Source organism: Mus pahari, chromosome 19, assembly GCF_900095145.1.
Source record: "Mus pahari chromosome 19, PAHARI_EIJ_v1.1, whole genome shotgun sequence".
Classification (NCBI taxonomy): Eukaryota; Metazoa; Chordata; class Mammalia; order Rodentia; family Muridae; genus Mus; species Mus pahari.
In genome coordinates, this window is record NC_034608.1 from 69,200,352 (window position 1) to 69,214,199 (window position 13,848).

General features: G+C 40.8%; 1 protein-coding gene across 1 annotated transcript; it reads left to right on the forward strand.

Annotated features, from left to right (window-relative positions):
* The first annotated feature begins 115 nt into the window (after positions 1-115).
* Aga (aspartylglucosaminidase) lies at positions 116-11,487 on the forward strand. The gene is made up of 9 exons (XM_021219552.1): positions 116-339; positions 1,964-2,117; positions 2,654-2,766; positions 3,700-3,812; positions 5,492-5,606; positions 6,875-6,950; positions 8,232-8,339; positions 9,081-9,214; positions 11,246-11,487. The coding sequence occupies exons 1-9, from the start codon at positions 213-215 to the stop codon at positions 11,344-11,346; spliced, it is 1,041 nt and encodes a 346-aa protein (XP_021075211.1). The 5' UTR covers positions 116-212; the 3' UTR covers positions 11,347-11,487.
* Positions 11,488-13,848: the final 2,361 nt, after the last annotated feature.

Here is a 13,848-nt window from a genome sequence, read left to right on the forward strand (position 1 = left end):
AAAAAAAAAAAGAAAAAAAGAAAAGAAAAAAAAATCTTCCGGGGGCAACAGAAGGCCTCGTCATCTCGCGAGAGTTGAGGAAGTTGGGGAGGAGACCAAAGGCAATCACGAGTCTTCCTGAGTCTGAGCTGGCCGAGACCTTTCTCGCGCTGGCCGGCTGGGCGCGCGGCCGGCGGGGACGTTTTTCACGCCGCTCGGCGGGGCGCTCAGCTATGGCGCGGAAGTCGAATCTGTCTCTGCTTCTCGTACCGCTGGTCCTGGGCATGCCCCTGGTGCGGGGCTCCAGCCCCCTGCCCCTGGTCGTCAACACTTGGCCTTTTAAGAATGCCACCGAAGCAGGTGGGGGAGCGGCAGCCCCGGGGGTGGGTGGCTGCACTGTGCGAGCTCCTGTGCAGGAAGCTGCGCTGCGTCCCTAAGGTTGCAGGAGCTGCGGAGGGAGCCCGCTGCAGAAGGCCTGGTCTCCCCTCTTCCTTCCTGCATCTCTGCCTTTGCGCCTGACCCTCTCCATCCTCCCTGCCCCTGCTGCATTGTAGGATCTGGTATATTGTTCAGCTTCCCGCACCACCTTGTCTGACCTCTAACACTTGGACCTCTTAGCTGTACTTGGACAGGGTCACCTGCCTTACTTTTTGTCGCAGTCTTTTGCCACAGAGTTTTTCTTCCACGCTACACTTCTTGTGATAGCCTCCTTCCTGTTTCTCCAGGATCTTCTGGACTCCAGTTTAGGAAACAATTGATAATTTCCTACGGATACATAATGTATTTGATCACTGTTTGTCACGCTGCCCTTACCACTTATACATTCAAATTATCTTCAGCATTTCTTAGGATTGCACCCTATTGCCCCCAACCCTGTCACCCTTGAGACTGCTATCACATTAAATGTTTGTGGACACTGTTGGATCCAGAATCCAGTGCAGGAAAATCTGTTGTCTGGGATGCATAGGAAAGAGAGAAAGTGAGAAATCAGACCAAGAAAGAGACCCCTAACAATAACCAAACAAAGAAATCCACCATTATATGCAGGGTATGATTCTGTGTAAGTTACTAGTATTGAAGTTGGGGGGGGGGGACTTCTTAAAACCAACCTTCAAGGAATTATAAGTAATACATCTGTCCTTTCAAGACCTACCCACTGGATACTCCAAGAATACCACAAAACACAAACAAAAACCATGGACACCTTAGATGCCTTTTCGAAACTGGGTAACTTCTGAAATACACTGTGTGGCCTTGAATGAATTACTTCATTCATGTCTGTGCTTTTCTTCTGGAAATGAGAATTATAATTATAAAATATTATATCAGAAGCTGCACGAGGGTGAGATTAATTCACCCACATGAAGTCATTTGCGGCTGTAATACTCTGCTGGGATACTTGTTCTCAATGAGAGCGTGAAATGTGCATATTTTAGTAATGTAATGAGTGACAGATGCCTGTAATTTCAGCTCTCAGGTAGCTATGGCAGGAAGACCCAGGCTTCCAGACATGCCTAGACTGTACATGGATTTTCATTTGGGCTTAGGGCTAGATGGCAAGACCCTCTCACAAGATGAGGAAAAACAGTAATGAAGAAATGTTAGGGTGTAATTGAAAATACTTTAAAGTTCAATTGTCTCCAAATAGTTTCAGTTATGTCTCTTAAAGATGGCATATTTGTTACACAGAGAAAAATAGTTAATGATAAGTTTTTTTTTTTTTTTAAATACTCGGTTTCCACTAAGAGCCAACCTCTTTGAGTTCTTTATAATAACAAGTCATATACATTTGTCTGTATCATCCTAATTTCCCTGCTGCGTGTTTTGTCCCGTTTGGTAAAAGTAACTTGTTAAAATTTCAGCTTAACAGTATAAATGTTAAGGAAAAAAAAAACAACTTAGGCATCTCAACCTGTTCTCGGCTTGTTGCATTTCACATTGGAAACGATATGACTGTTAAATAAGCTCTGTTGGAATTGCACAGCGTGGTGGACATTGCTATCTGGAGGCTCCGCCCTGGATGCAGTGGAGAATGGCTGTGCCATGTGTGAGAAGGAGCAGTGTGATGGGACTGTGGGCTTTGGAGGGAGTCCTGACGAAGTTGGCGAAACCACCCTGGATGCCATGATCATGGATGGGTAAGGATGCTCTTCAGGACCTGTCTGTGCGCTCTCCTGTCAGGTTAGCTCATATTCAGAGCAGGCTGAAAGGATGCATGAATGTGAGCATCAGTCAGAACCCCCAGCTTATAGTGGTTCTCCCTTCCAGCATGAAGCGTTAATGGAAAAAGAAAATAAAGCCGAAAGGTCACCCTTACTCAGGATCACAGAAAAGTAGGTAGTTAAGTAGCTTTGGCTGACGAGAACCCTGAGTTACAGTACTGTGTCTGTGACCAAGGTATTTACTGCCATCTACAAATGCTGCGCTCTCAGTGACCTCACCCAGAAGGCCTCTGTAAAAGCCATGTTTAAAATAATGTGTTGGGATATATACTAAATCGACTTTTCGTTCTTGAATTTTGTCTGTGGGAATCCATGAACTTTACGGGTGGTTTTCCCTTCTGTGTTGAGATGCAGTTTAGCCTTCAACGTATTGCTGCTCGGAGAAATGCGATTTTATGTTCAAATACCAACAGAAAATGCCTTCGTAAATCTTCCATGTCCTTGCCTTCCAGCACTGCCATGGATGTGGGAGCAGTGGGAGGCCTTAGAAGAATTAAAAACGCAATTGGTGTGGCACGGAAAGTCCTAGAGCATACCACGCACACGCTTTTAGTGGGGGACTCAGGTATATGTAAAACCATAGCGAAATTCTGTTCTAGTCTTTTTGTCTATTGTCACCTAGAGAGAGAGGGAGGGGGGGAGAGAAGGGAGGGAGGGAGACCTAAGTTGAAGTTCCTGCTGTTTCAGTTCATAAACAGTAACTGGATAGGTCACTTCTGAATTTTGCTTTGTCTTTAAGACAAGTGCATTGTAAGCAATGTTATCATCTGTCACTGAGTGATTGCTGCCACTGAAGCAAGGTTTCCATCAGTTCCCTTCCTGTGTGTCATTTCTGCAGATCCAAGACCCAGGGGGCACTGTTTATATGAGACAGTAGTACCAGAGATTACAGAGACGGTGGTGTCACTTAAGTCCTTTCCAGGTTCCATGACAGAAAGTCCTAATGTAGCCTATGATAAAGAAAAATATATTAATGGTATATTTATGTAGCAATCTTAATAGGCTTGGCATAGAATTGCAGACTACCTGAAAAGGATGGCTTTTGGTGTTTGAAATCCATTTGTGTGTCAGTGAGCGGTGTGCGCCCTGAAAGGCTGTAGTTAGTTGTTCAAAGTAGAAGGGAAAGATACGAAAGTGAAGCAGTAAAGGAGATGTATACGCAACCCGAAGGTCTCCAGTGAATCAGTCATGGGAGAGACACAGAGTTATACACAACCCAAAGGTCTGCACCAGGTCAGTGATGGGAAAGACAGAGAGATACACAGCCCATAGGTCTCCAGTGGAACAGTCAAGGGAAAGACACAGAGAAGCTGAACATCCAGAAACTACCCCCTTAAAACTGTTTATATCCACAAATGCTTTTGAAAGCCTGTATGCTGCCCTCCTCAGATGTCTATCCATGCCCCATGTGAGTGACAGCTGACGCACAGTGCCTCTAGGACATGTCTTCTGCTAAGAAAACAACGCCTGGGCTTACACTTTCCTTTTTCTTCTCCAGCCACCAAGTTTGCTGAAAGTATGGGGTTTACTAATGAGGACTTGTCTACCAAAACCTCAAGAGATCTTCATTCAGATTGGCTTTCTCGAAATTGCCAGCCAAATTATTGGAGAGTATGTATGCAAATTCAACTATACAAAGTCAATTTTAAGTGATCCCTTTGACCCTCTTATGCCTGTGTTGATTAATGTCCTGGCCACATATGTACACCACTGGTACTCTGGGTGTGCCCATCTTTCACACATCCCTCTCAGGGATAATAACTCTTGCTCTCTGACAGTAATATGTAAATTCAAGGTTTGCTAGGAAGAATTGAACTGATTCCATCAACACTGTTTTACTTGTATTTTCTTGGAAGAAAATCGGCTGTCTAGACTATTTCTTAGATGTTATCTATGTGAAATATATCTAATATATTGCCCATGCTTTGGCTAGAAGATTTACAGTTCAGGATTTAGTTTGTCACTAGTGAGACCATTTTTCTTGAGTAGGAATTTTAGCATAAATCAGTTTGGCTTTTCCACACTTCTATTGAAAATCTTAGCCTCTAATCTCTTTCTTCCTTTAATCCTACTTACCAGGGCTTAGCTCATTCTTCAAAAACCAACTGACTGGAAACGCTATACACAATCTTAGGAGGTATGAGTACAATGAGCATCCCTAAAGAAAAAGTCTGAAATTCAAAATGCTTCCAGCACCAACTAGATATCATAGGCATGAAAGGCTACTTCGTGCAGTACATTGCAGTCAAAGGACAAATGCCACCAAAAGCCTGTATAGCTGTCTTCAGAGTAATCCTGGAGATATACGTAAAACATGGATGAATTGTGTGCATACACTTGGATCCGTCTGTGTGCTAGCTCATTATACACATGTAAAAATTGGCTTAATAGCCAAAGTATTCCAAAAAGAGGTGCTCAGCTTGTATTAAGTTTTTGTCTTGGCCTGGTAGTGGTGGTGGCCCACACCTTTAATCCAAGCATCTGGGAGGCAGAGGCAGGCAGATCTCTGAGTTTCAGGCCAGACTGGTCCTCAGAGTTAATTTCAGGACAGCCAGGCCTACATAGAGAAACTTCACCCCATCTCAAAAAATTAAGAAATAAACAAGTTCTTATCTTAATACCAATCTGTCCAAACAACCTACATCTATTGGTATATTCCTGTACTTTTAATATTTAACAGAGCCTTATACTGCCACCTAGAATGGCTGCAGCCAGAGGGGTCCAGCTAATGGCTCACAGGCTCCAGGAAGCTAAGATGAGTGGTGCCCAACACAAATTTACAAAATGACTTAGAACCTGACACTCTGTGCAGTGTCCTGTTGTTTGATTTTGACTTGCGTGAGCAGTTCACAAGTATAAATGTTGCAGGTGACAATGCCATGTCTGTGTCCAAGCTCCATACTTTATGAACCAATATTAAAAGTAAGCTTGCTTTCAAACAGATTTTACTTGAAATCTCACAATTTGTCACTTGGAACCATATTCTGACAGGTCAGGCTGGGTCTTCCTTTGAGATGAACATATAATTTCTAGAAACTGTATACCTGCCATTGTTCTGAGGCTGTGCCTATGTAAAGTTGGCATCCAGCAATGTAGGCTTTGCATGTGCTGTTCTGATCCACAACATATACTTTTGAGAACCATCCATTTTCACATAAGATTAAGCTAACTTTGGAGTTCTGAGTTACTGATGTCTTTCTGGTTTCTTCTAGTGGTTAGCAGTCATACACAATTATATGCCTATTTCTAAAACACCCTTTTTAACCAAACATCTGGAATCTTGTTTACAGAACGTTACACCAGATCCGACAAAATACTGTGGACCCTACAAACCATCTGGTTTCTTAAAGCAGAGTAATCTTCCACAAAAACAAGAAATGGATATCCACAGTCATGATACTATTGGTAATTCACTTGTTATGTGCTGTTATTGATTAGTTTACTTAATGACCGTCTGTAGCTCATATTCATTTTTCCTCATGTACCAGGAGTTAGCCTGCTTTCGCTATTTTAACTGCCAAGTAAATACCACATTGGTATGTGTGTCTTGCTCTCACTATATGTACATGCACATATATATATATATATATATATATATATATATATATATATATATAAAATAAATCTTAAAACATAAATTCATATATGTGGTGTGTGTGTATATATATAATATATACATATATTATATATAATTTTATCTTAGCATCTGAATACAGTTTTGTAATTACGCAAAACATCAAATACCCAGTGACTGTTAAAATGTTGATTATCAAATCTTTAATATTTAATGCTTTGGTTATTTTATGTAATTTGCTATATAAAATAATCTGTAATCATTTTTCTAAGCTGTAATGTTGACAGTTTCTCTTAATCAAAATGAATGATATTATTGGAAATTGCCCTTGAAAACATACTGAAAGTAACTGGTAGATTTGAATATTAAGAATATGAGGAAATAAAAAAGAATAGTTTTTTTGTTTTTTGGATTTTGGGTTTTTGTCCAATCATGCTATGAAATCAGGTCATTAATATTTATAGTATCATACCACTGATTCAGTTTTCATTATTCTTACTTCTTCCTGTTCTTCTGCATATAATTAATAAGAGAACATACTTTATTTTCTTTTTTTTTTTTTGAGACAGGGTTTCTCTGTGTAGCCCTGGCTGTCCTGGAACTCACTCTGTAGATCAGGCTGGCCTCGAACTCAGAAATCCACCTGCCTCAGCCTCCCAAGTGCTGGGATTAAAGGCGTGCGCCACCACGCCTGGCTTTCATACTTTATTTTCTTAATGGAGTCAGTATGTGAAAGCACACTACCATAGACTAGATGATTTATAAACAACAGAAATTTATTTCTCACAGTTTTAGATGTGGAAAATTCCAAGATGCAGACAGTGGCAGATTCATTGTCTCCTGCAGTCCCATTTTCTGGCTCATTGGTGGTGTGTCTAGTTTTCTGGGTTTCTTTTGTTAATCCCACTAATTAGGGCACTGCTTCTAATAACCATCCACCTGCCGCAGTTCCCTCTAAATCCATCAATTTATGGAGATCTAACTCTGAGGCGACACAAACCCTCACCCAGTAGCAGTCCTCAACCGATTCATTGTGTGGATGTATTTAAGGGATATGTTGGGTACTCACATTGTTTTTGTTTTGTTTTTCAATCCCTAGGCATGGTTGTAATCCATAAGATGGGACATACTGCTGCTGGCACATCTACAAATGGTATAAAATTCAAAATACCTGGGTTAGTGTTTCCCCAAGAACAGATTTCCCAAATATGTATCTAATGTAAAACAGTACATGCCAAGGCTTGTGCAGGGTGTCAAGGATAAAATGAAATCCTAACCTCACAGATAAATGTGGAAGAAAACATAGAAGCAGCCTAGAAGAATCACAGGCAGATACTCCAGAGTTTAAAAATGTTAGGGGTTAATCAGTGTAACCTGTGTAGTCAGTAATGTTGGTAAAAGAATAAATTGAGACTGGGACCTGACTACACAGGATGGGCATGCAGCCAGCTGTCCTAGTGTATACAAGTAGTCCATACTCCAGGCTGATGGAATGGTGGCTAGAAGAGATGCTGGAGTGTGATGTGTGTGTGTGTGTGTGTGTGTGTGTGTGTGTGTGTGTGTACATGTGTGCACGTGTGCACACTCACGTGAACGCTCTTGGGTGTGTTGTGCTCACGGTGATTACAGAATAGCAATACCTTGTGATCATCGTGGAGATTAAGAGGGACCCAAGCCAGATACGCTTGGGACATTGTAAGTTTCTTTTGTTCTTGCTTTGTTCTTAAGTAGGAGAAAGGAATTAAGTAGGCTTATTAACGGAGGAAACTAGTAAAAGTTTGGCACGTTGCATAGGAAGCCGTGTAAGGAAATAGAGCTGTTCAGGAACACCAGAGATTGAGAAATGTGTAAGCAGAGAGAAGTCACTGTAAATCTATGTGAGCTGACACAATGAACTGACGACAGTTTTTGCTAAAAGTTTTAATTGCTAAGTACAAGTATTTATGGAGTACAGCATGATACTTTCATACATAGAAACGCATGTGAAATAGTTAAACCAAGCTATTTAGCTTGTGCATTGTCTCGTGCTTTTTAAAATCTCTCCTCTTGCAGGTTTTACATCTACATGTATTATTATTATTAATAATTATTATTATTATTATTATTAAATGTACTGTCATGCAGATCTCTAGAACTTATTTTTCGGGTTTTAAGTAATTTCTTTTTTTCTGTCAGCCACCCTCTCTCCACTGTCAGAAAAGCAGTGTTTTCATCACTTTCTAAGAATTCAGTTGTGTTACAATGCAAATCTGTCTGAAAACAAAGTCATAAATTAACATTGCTCTTTGAAAACCTTAATTGAAAAACAAACAGAAAATGCATTCTGATGAAGCACTGACTTAAAGCAGTAGCCAGCGGCTGGTCGGGAAAGGACCCCAGTTTTGAAACAGTTTACAGCATGATTTAGTTTACACCTGTTTTCCTGTCCTAAATTTTTACGTTGTCTGTTCCCAAAGTCGTGTAGGGGATTCACCAGTCCCTGGAGCTGGAGCCTATGCTGATGACACCGCTGGAGCAGCTGCAGCCACTGGAGATGGTGACACACTCCTGCGCTTCCTGCCGAGGTGGGACTCATTACTTTGTAGATCCCTGAGGTCCTTGGAAGAGACCTGCAATGCCAGGACAGATAGTATTTCTGTACTGTTGTGTTGTCCGAATTCATGTGCAAGAGAGATGTTCATGCAGCTGGGGGCAGGTGTTTGTTGGTGGTGGTTTTGTTGGGTTTTGTTTATTTATTGTTGTTGTTGTTGTTATTGTTTGGTTTGCTTTGCTTTTGCCAGTTGACTTGTGATCCTTCGCATGTGTCTTCTTTATTCTGTGATGTGAAATGTGTCTCACCTTGCTTCACAGAGGAGAATGCTTATGATCTGTTTAAGGATACAAGGTCACAGTGAGATGACTGCGAGGAGTAGAGACTGGAGTGAGGCACTGTGTGCAGCTAATAACTACATGTGTGTAATTTGTACACATACAGTGTTTCCCCTGTGGTTATAGCTTTTCCTTATGCAAATATAACCTCTATTTGTGATTTTTGGCTGTTATTACTAAAGTGACAGCTACTCAGCCAAAGCCAAAAATAATATAGTCTTCATCTGAAAATAATGGTGGATGACTTGAATAGACAGAGTTTGATTGCCTTGGTGGTAAGGCTAGATGGGAATTACTGACTTGTATGCATTCATAGGTATTATGCTCAATGTGAAAAATATGGTTGTTTCTGATTTTTCTGATGTCAGCCTAGCCTAATGTGGAGTTAGTGCTTATTCTGTACTCTAATATTAAGCTGTCTCCTCTGTTTATATTAGCTACCAAGCTGTAGAATATATGAGAGGAGGAGATGACCCAGCCATAGCTTGCCAAAAAGTGATTTTAAGAATGCAGAAATATTATCCAAACTTCTTTGGAGCTGTTATATGTGCCAGTGTGACGGGAAGTTATGGTAAGTTTGATGTTTTTTTACTTGAGTGAATTTACAAGTGACCTTAAAAGATACACGCTTCTCTCCAAGCACGTTCTACACTATATTCTGTGTAAAAAGGGAGTCTGTAAAAGTTAGGTAGCTTCCGAGCGCGTGTCAGTTGATAGTCTGTCAGTTCCAGTATAGCATTGAAATATAGACCTAAACTGCTATTTTGTTCAACTGCCGAGAGTCACAGTCTGCTGCAGTTCTTATCTTTTGCATCTGTCCTAAAAGTTTAGTTTGCTCTGGAGGGCTTGTGGATAGGCGAATTTAATCAAAAGCTTTTACTGGTTAGAGATAGTGGGGATAAATTAATCTCCCTTGCTTCTTTCTCTTGCATTAAAACATCTCAGTCATTCCAGTCCTCTTGGTGCACTGAAGAACAGACACTTGCTAGAGAGTGAGCCAGATGGGCCCCGCAGAATTGGTCTGGCACTGCTTGTGCCATGTCTTCTGTTTGCTTCCTCACGAGCCAAGCCCAGCCGCAAAGTGTAGAAGGTCAGGCACTGTGGCTTCCCATCACTGAGGCTTCAGACGGAGAATATGCACAGCCTACTGATCAATAGAGCTTATTAGGCTAGACTGCTCGCTGCTCTTCTTTGATCTTTTACTTCCCACACTTTTGTATTTGGAGAGCTTGTTTGAAGAAAGCCTAATTCTTTTTTAAGTTCTAAGACATAAAAGTCAAACAAAGTTATGGGGGGGGGTGCTTTATGTATCAAAGAAGGCACTTTAATGATTCCCTCTTAACAGATAAGCCACAGAAGGCTCAAATTTACATTTAGCAGGGTGGGAAGATACTAATTATATAACTATATGAATTAAAAGTTGACTGTTTCTAATAAAGTCATGACAGAAGGACCTCTCCCCCTGCAGGTATGAACAGAAACTGATCTCAGACAGAAAGCAACTTGACTAATAACTTTTCTTGCTTTTCCTAAGCGTGATCCAGCAGGGGCGGGGGTGGGGGGAGTGGAAGCAGTGATGTGGGAAGGGTTTATAGGGAAGAGAACATTCTAGTAGCTAGGAAAATAAAAAAATTGACTTTTTTTTCTAAGCAAGGGATTGAAAGAGCCAAATAATAGCAGTGAGAGCAAACGTATGGGGGCAGGCATCAGCTCTTTGATGTTCAAGGGGATCAATTAGGTCTAGAGAAATGGCTCAGAAGTTAAGAGCACTTGCTCTTTTTTTTTTTTTTCATTAATTGTTTAATTTATTAACACTACATCCTGATCGAAGCTACCCCTGCCTCCTCCCCTCCCAGTCCCTCCCACTCACTTCTTCCCCCACCCCCCTCATTTTCTCCCATGGTTATCTTGGCATTTCAAGCTGCAGTAGGAGTAGCTGCATCTTCTCCTATTGAGGCTAGACAAGACAGCCCAGTTAGGGGAAAGGCATTCAAAGGCAGGCAACAAAGTTCTAGACAGCTCCTATTCCTGCTGTTATGGGTCCCATATAAAGAACAAATAACACGTGTGCGTGTATGTGTATTTGTGTGTGTGTGTGTGTGTGTGTGTGTGTGTGTGTGTGTATTTGTATGTATGTATGTTGGAGATGGGAACTAGATCTGTCCCACTCATGAGAAGCACTTGTTCTTATATAGGACCTACACACTCACATTAGGTTCCCAGTACCCACACAACCATCTGTATTCCAGTTCCAGCGTGTCTGCCTCCTTCAAACCTCTTTGACACCAGGCACACATGAGATATACATACATACATACATACATACATACATACACGCAAACGAGCACTTATTCACATAAAATAATTTTTAAAAGGCTGTAATTACCTTATCCTCTTCTTCCATGATTTTAAATTAATCTCTACTATGAAGACAGGAAGGGCAAAATATATACACACACTATATATATATATACCTATAGTGTGGATATAGGTATGCAACATACACAGTGCCACATGCCTCAACAACTTCTATACCAATGTTATCTTTATTGGTTCTGAATACATGCCTCCTATAACCCATACCTGTCTCTTTTGTCTCAAGGTGCTGCTTGCAACAGACTTCCAACATTTACACAATTTAGTTTCATGGTTTCTAATTCTCTACACGATCAGCCAACTGAAAAAAAAGTAGATTGCATCTAATCTATCCTGTTTGTCAACGTGTGTATTTGAAGAGGAAAGACATGAATGGTTGGAAAGTTGCTCACTGACATAATGGAGTAGTCTTCATTTATTTCAAGTTCTTGTGTAGATTAAGTGCAAAAAATAAATTATGCTGTAATGCTATTTCTTTGTCTACTTCCTTATTTGTTTATTTTTATTTAAGGTCAGTTTACCACTTGAGAATGAATATACATACATATATGATGTACATTTTTAAACTTTAAGTGATATTTGGATTTCTGGTCAATGCAACAAGAAATGTTTACTCTGGGTTTCTTTTCATAATGCCATAGAAAATAAAGTATCTGTAGCCGAGTCCTCAGAGGACAGAAGCAGGCCAGGTCCCAGAGAAGCAGTAACATTATCTCAGCAGATTAAACCTAATTGAATTTCAGAAGTTCCAGTGGTATGTCTCTTGCCACCGATCATTAGCTTTTAGCGAATGGTCTCTAAGACCTCAAAGTAGGAATAATGCTATTAAAATCTATGGATTTCGTTCTATCATTTTGAAAGGCTGATGAGTGTCTAGTTGGTTTCCTTTGGATTTCTCTTTGAGGGAACACTGAGTAGGTGAATACTGTTGATACACAAAAATCTCTGATCTTTGTACAACCAATACTCAATATTGACCATTACTTTTGAAAATTGGTTAGGTCTGTAGTTAGAAAATATCAGAGAGTGTGCTGTTTAGGTTGACATTATTTTCCAAATTCGCATATCACCTAGCCATGCTTGACAAGTACAAAGACTGTATGTCTGATTCCTCAGCATTATAATTCATTCAAAATCATCATTGCATTAATCCACAATTGTTGAACAGTTGACTGTATTATATTGTTGTCAAACCTTAATATGTACGGTGTGTGGGACTGCACTACCAGACAGGCATAAGAAATGGTAAGGGAAGCACACAATTGGGAACAGCAGGAGTGGGAAAACCTTCCCTACCTGCCTCTACGTGCTCCTGAACACATATCCATGACACCACACTGAGGGCAGTGGGCACTGGATCACTTAACATAACAGCTGGAGTTCTTCTCCATGCTATTGAGTTTTCTAGATGGCCCTGAGCTTTCAGACAATGAGCTCCCCTTTCTGAGCATTCCTTTCCCACAAAAACTATTTTATCCATGATCCCCCCCCCCCCCCAGAAATAAAGTGTATGTGTTTACATCCACGATCAAATAAAGCAGTATGAACAAGCAAGGATCATCACAAAGAGTTACTTCCTTATGGACCGCTGTGGAGAAGGCCTTCCTCTTCAAGAGTCATGCCTAAAACTCCTGAGGAAGGCCTTCTATCTTCCATTCCCTCTAGTATACTGGGCCCTGCCCCATTCAGAACACATTCCATGTGTTCTGCTTGTTCTGGGCTCACCTCACCTTGCTATCTGGTATGCAGATACCAGAGGGACAGGTAGACAGGTGGAAGACATCCTCAACCCCACCCCCCACCCCCCACCCCCCACCCCCCGTTCATGACTCTCAGTGGTACACAGACCTCCCCCCCATAATTTGCCCTTCTGGTCCAGCAGTAGAGAAGACAGACTGTGGACCTCAGAATCAGACTTCATTCTTCCTCCTGAGCAGCCAAATGCTGGAGGTGCTCCAGGCACCCCTGCAGAGAAGCACAACACTGTATAGCATTAGTACTGTATACACAACTTGATATTTATTTACTGTGAGTTCCCTGTTGAGAATATTTGTTCTCAGGCCATCCTGCCTATCAAAATTATTTGGGAAGCCATTTTTTTTTTTAAATATGCTCTACCAGCCCAGTTTGCTGGACTTAAATTTGAACCCAGTTTAATACCAACTTCAATTACCTGAGATACTAAGTAAGTAATTTTAGCCCACATTAATACCAGTACTTTTATAAAGGACATGTTCAGTGTCAGCGGAGAGAAATACCTAGATTATTTTCCCAGAGGATTTAGATGGTGAACCCTACATTCAAGTGCTTTGGGTTTGTTTGTTTGTTTATTTGTTGCACTACCAACCACAGACTGTCATAAAAATTTTGATAATTTCAAGTCTTCATTTATTTCGTATTGACCCATTGAGGATAGTCCTGTCATAATTTTTTCAAGCATGACAGTACCCTGCTTGCTGCTTTCGATGACCTGTGTCCGTGAGTAGCTATAATAAGCAGACATCCGTGACAGTACCCAGTGGACACAGATTATGATCCAGTATAGACTGCCCTGACTAATGCATAAAATATGTCAATTAATGAGGAGTTCTGTGGATATTACTAAAATAATAAGAGTATTTAAATCCTCAAAAGGAAAGGTTTTTCCTGATAGACAAAGGTATAGTAGAAGATGCTGATAGAAAATTGATTAAAAATGTTTAAAGTATTGGGACACTTGCAGATGACTTTTTCCTAAGGAATCTTTCATAATTTGTAAAAGTAGCCCATATGCCTGTATTCAGTGGTCCCTGATAGTCTGGAAAAGCCAAAACATTCAGACCTTCGTGG

Coding starts and splice junctions, on each gene's coding strand:
- Aga (XM_021219552.1), top strand. CDS start 213: ATGGCGCGGAAGTCGAATCTGTCTCTGCTTCTCGTACCGCTGGTCCTG. Junction 3,813..5,491: donor GCCAGCCAAATTATTGGAGA/GTATGTATGCAA, acceptor TCTTGTTTACAG/AACGTTACACCAGATCCGAC. Junction 6,951..8,231: donor ATAAAATTCAAAATACCTGG/GTTAGTGTTTCC, acceptor CTGTTCCCAAAG/TCGTGTAGGGGATTCACCAG.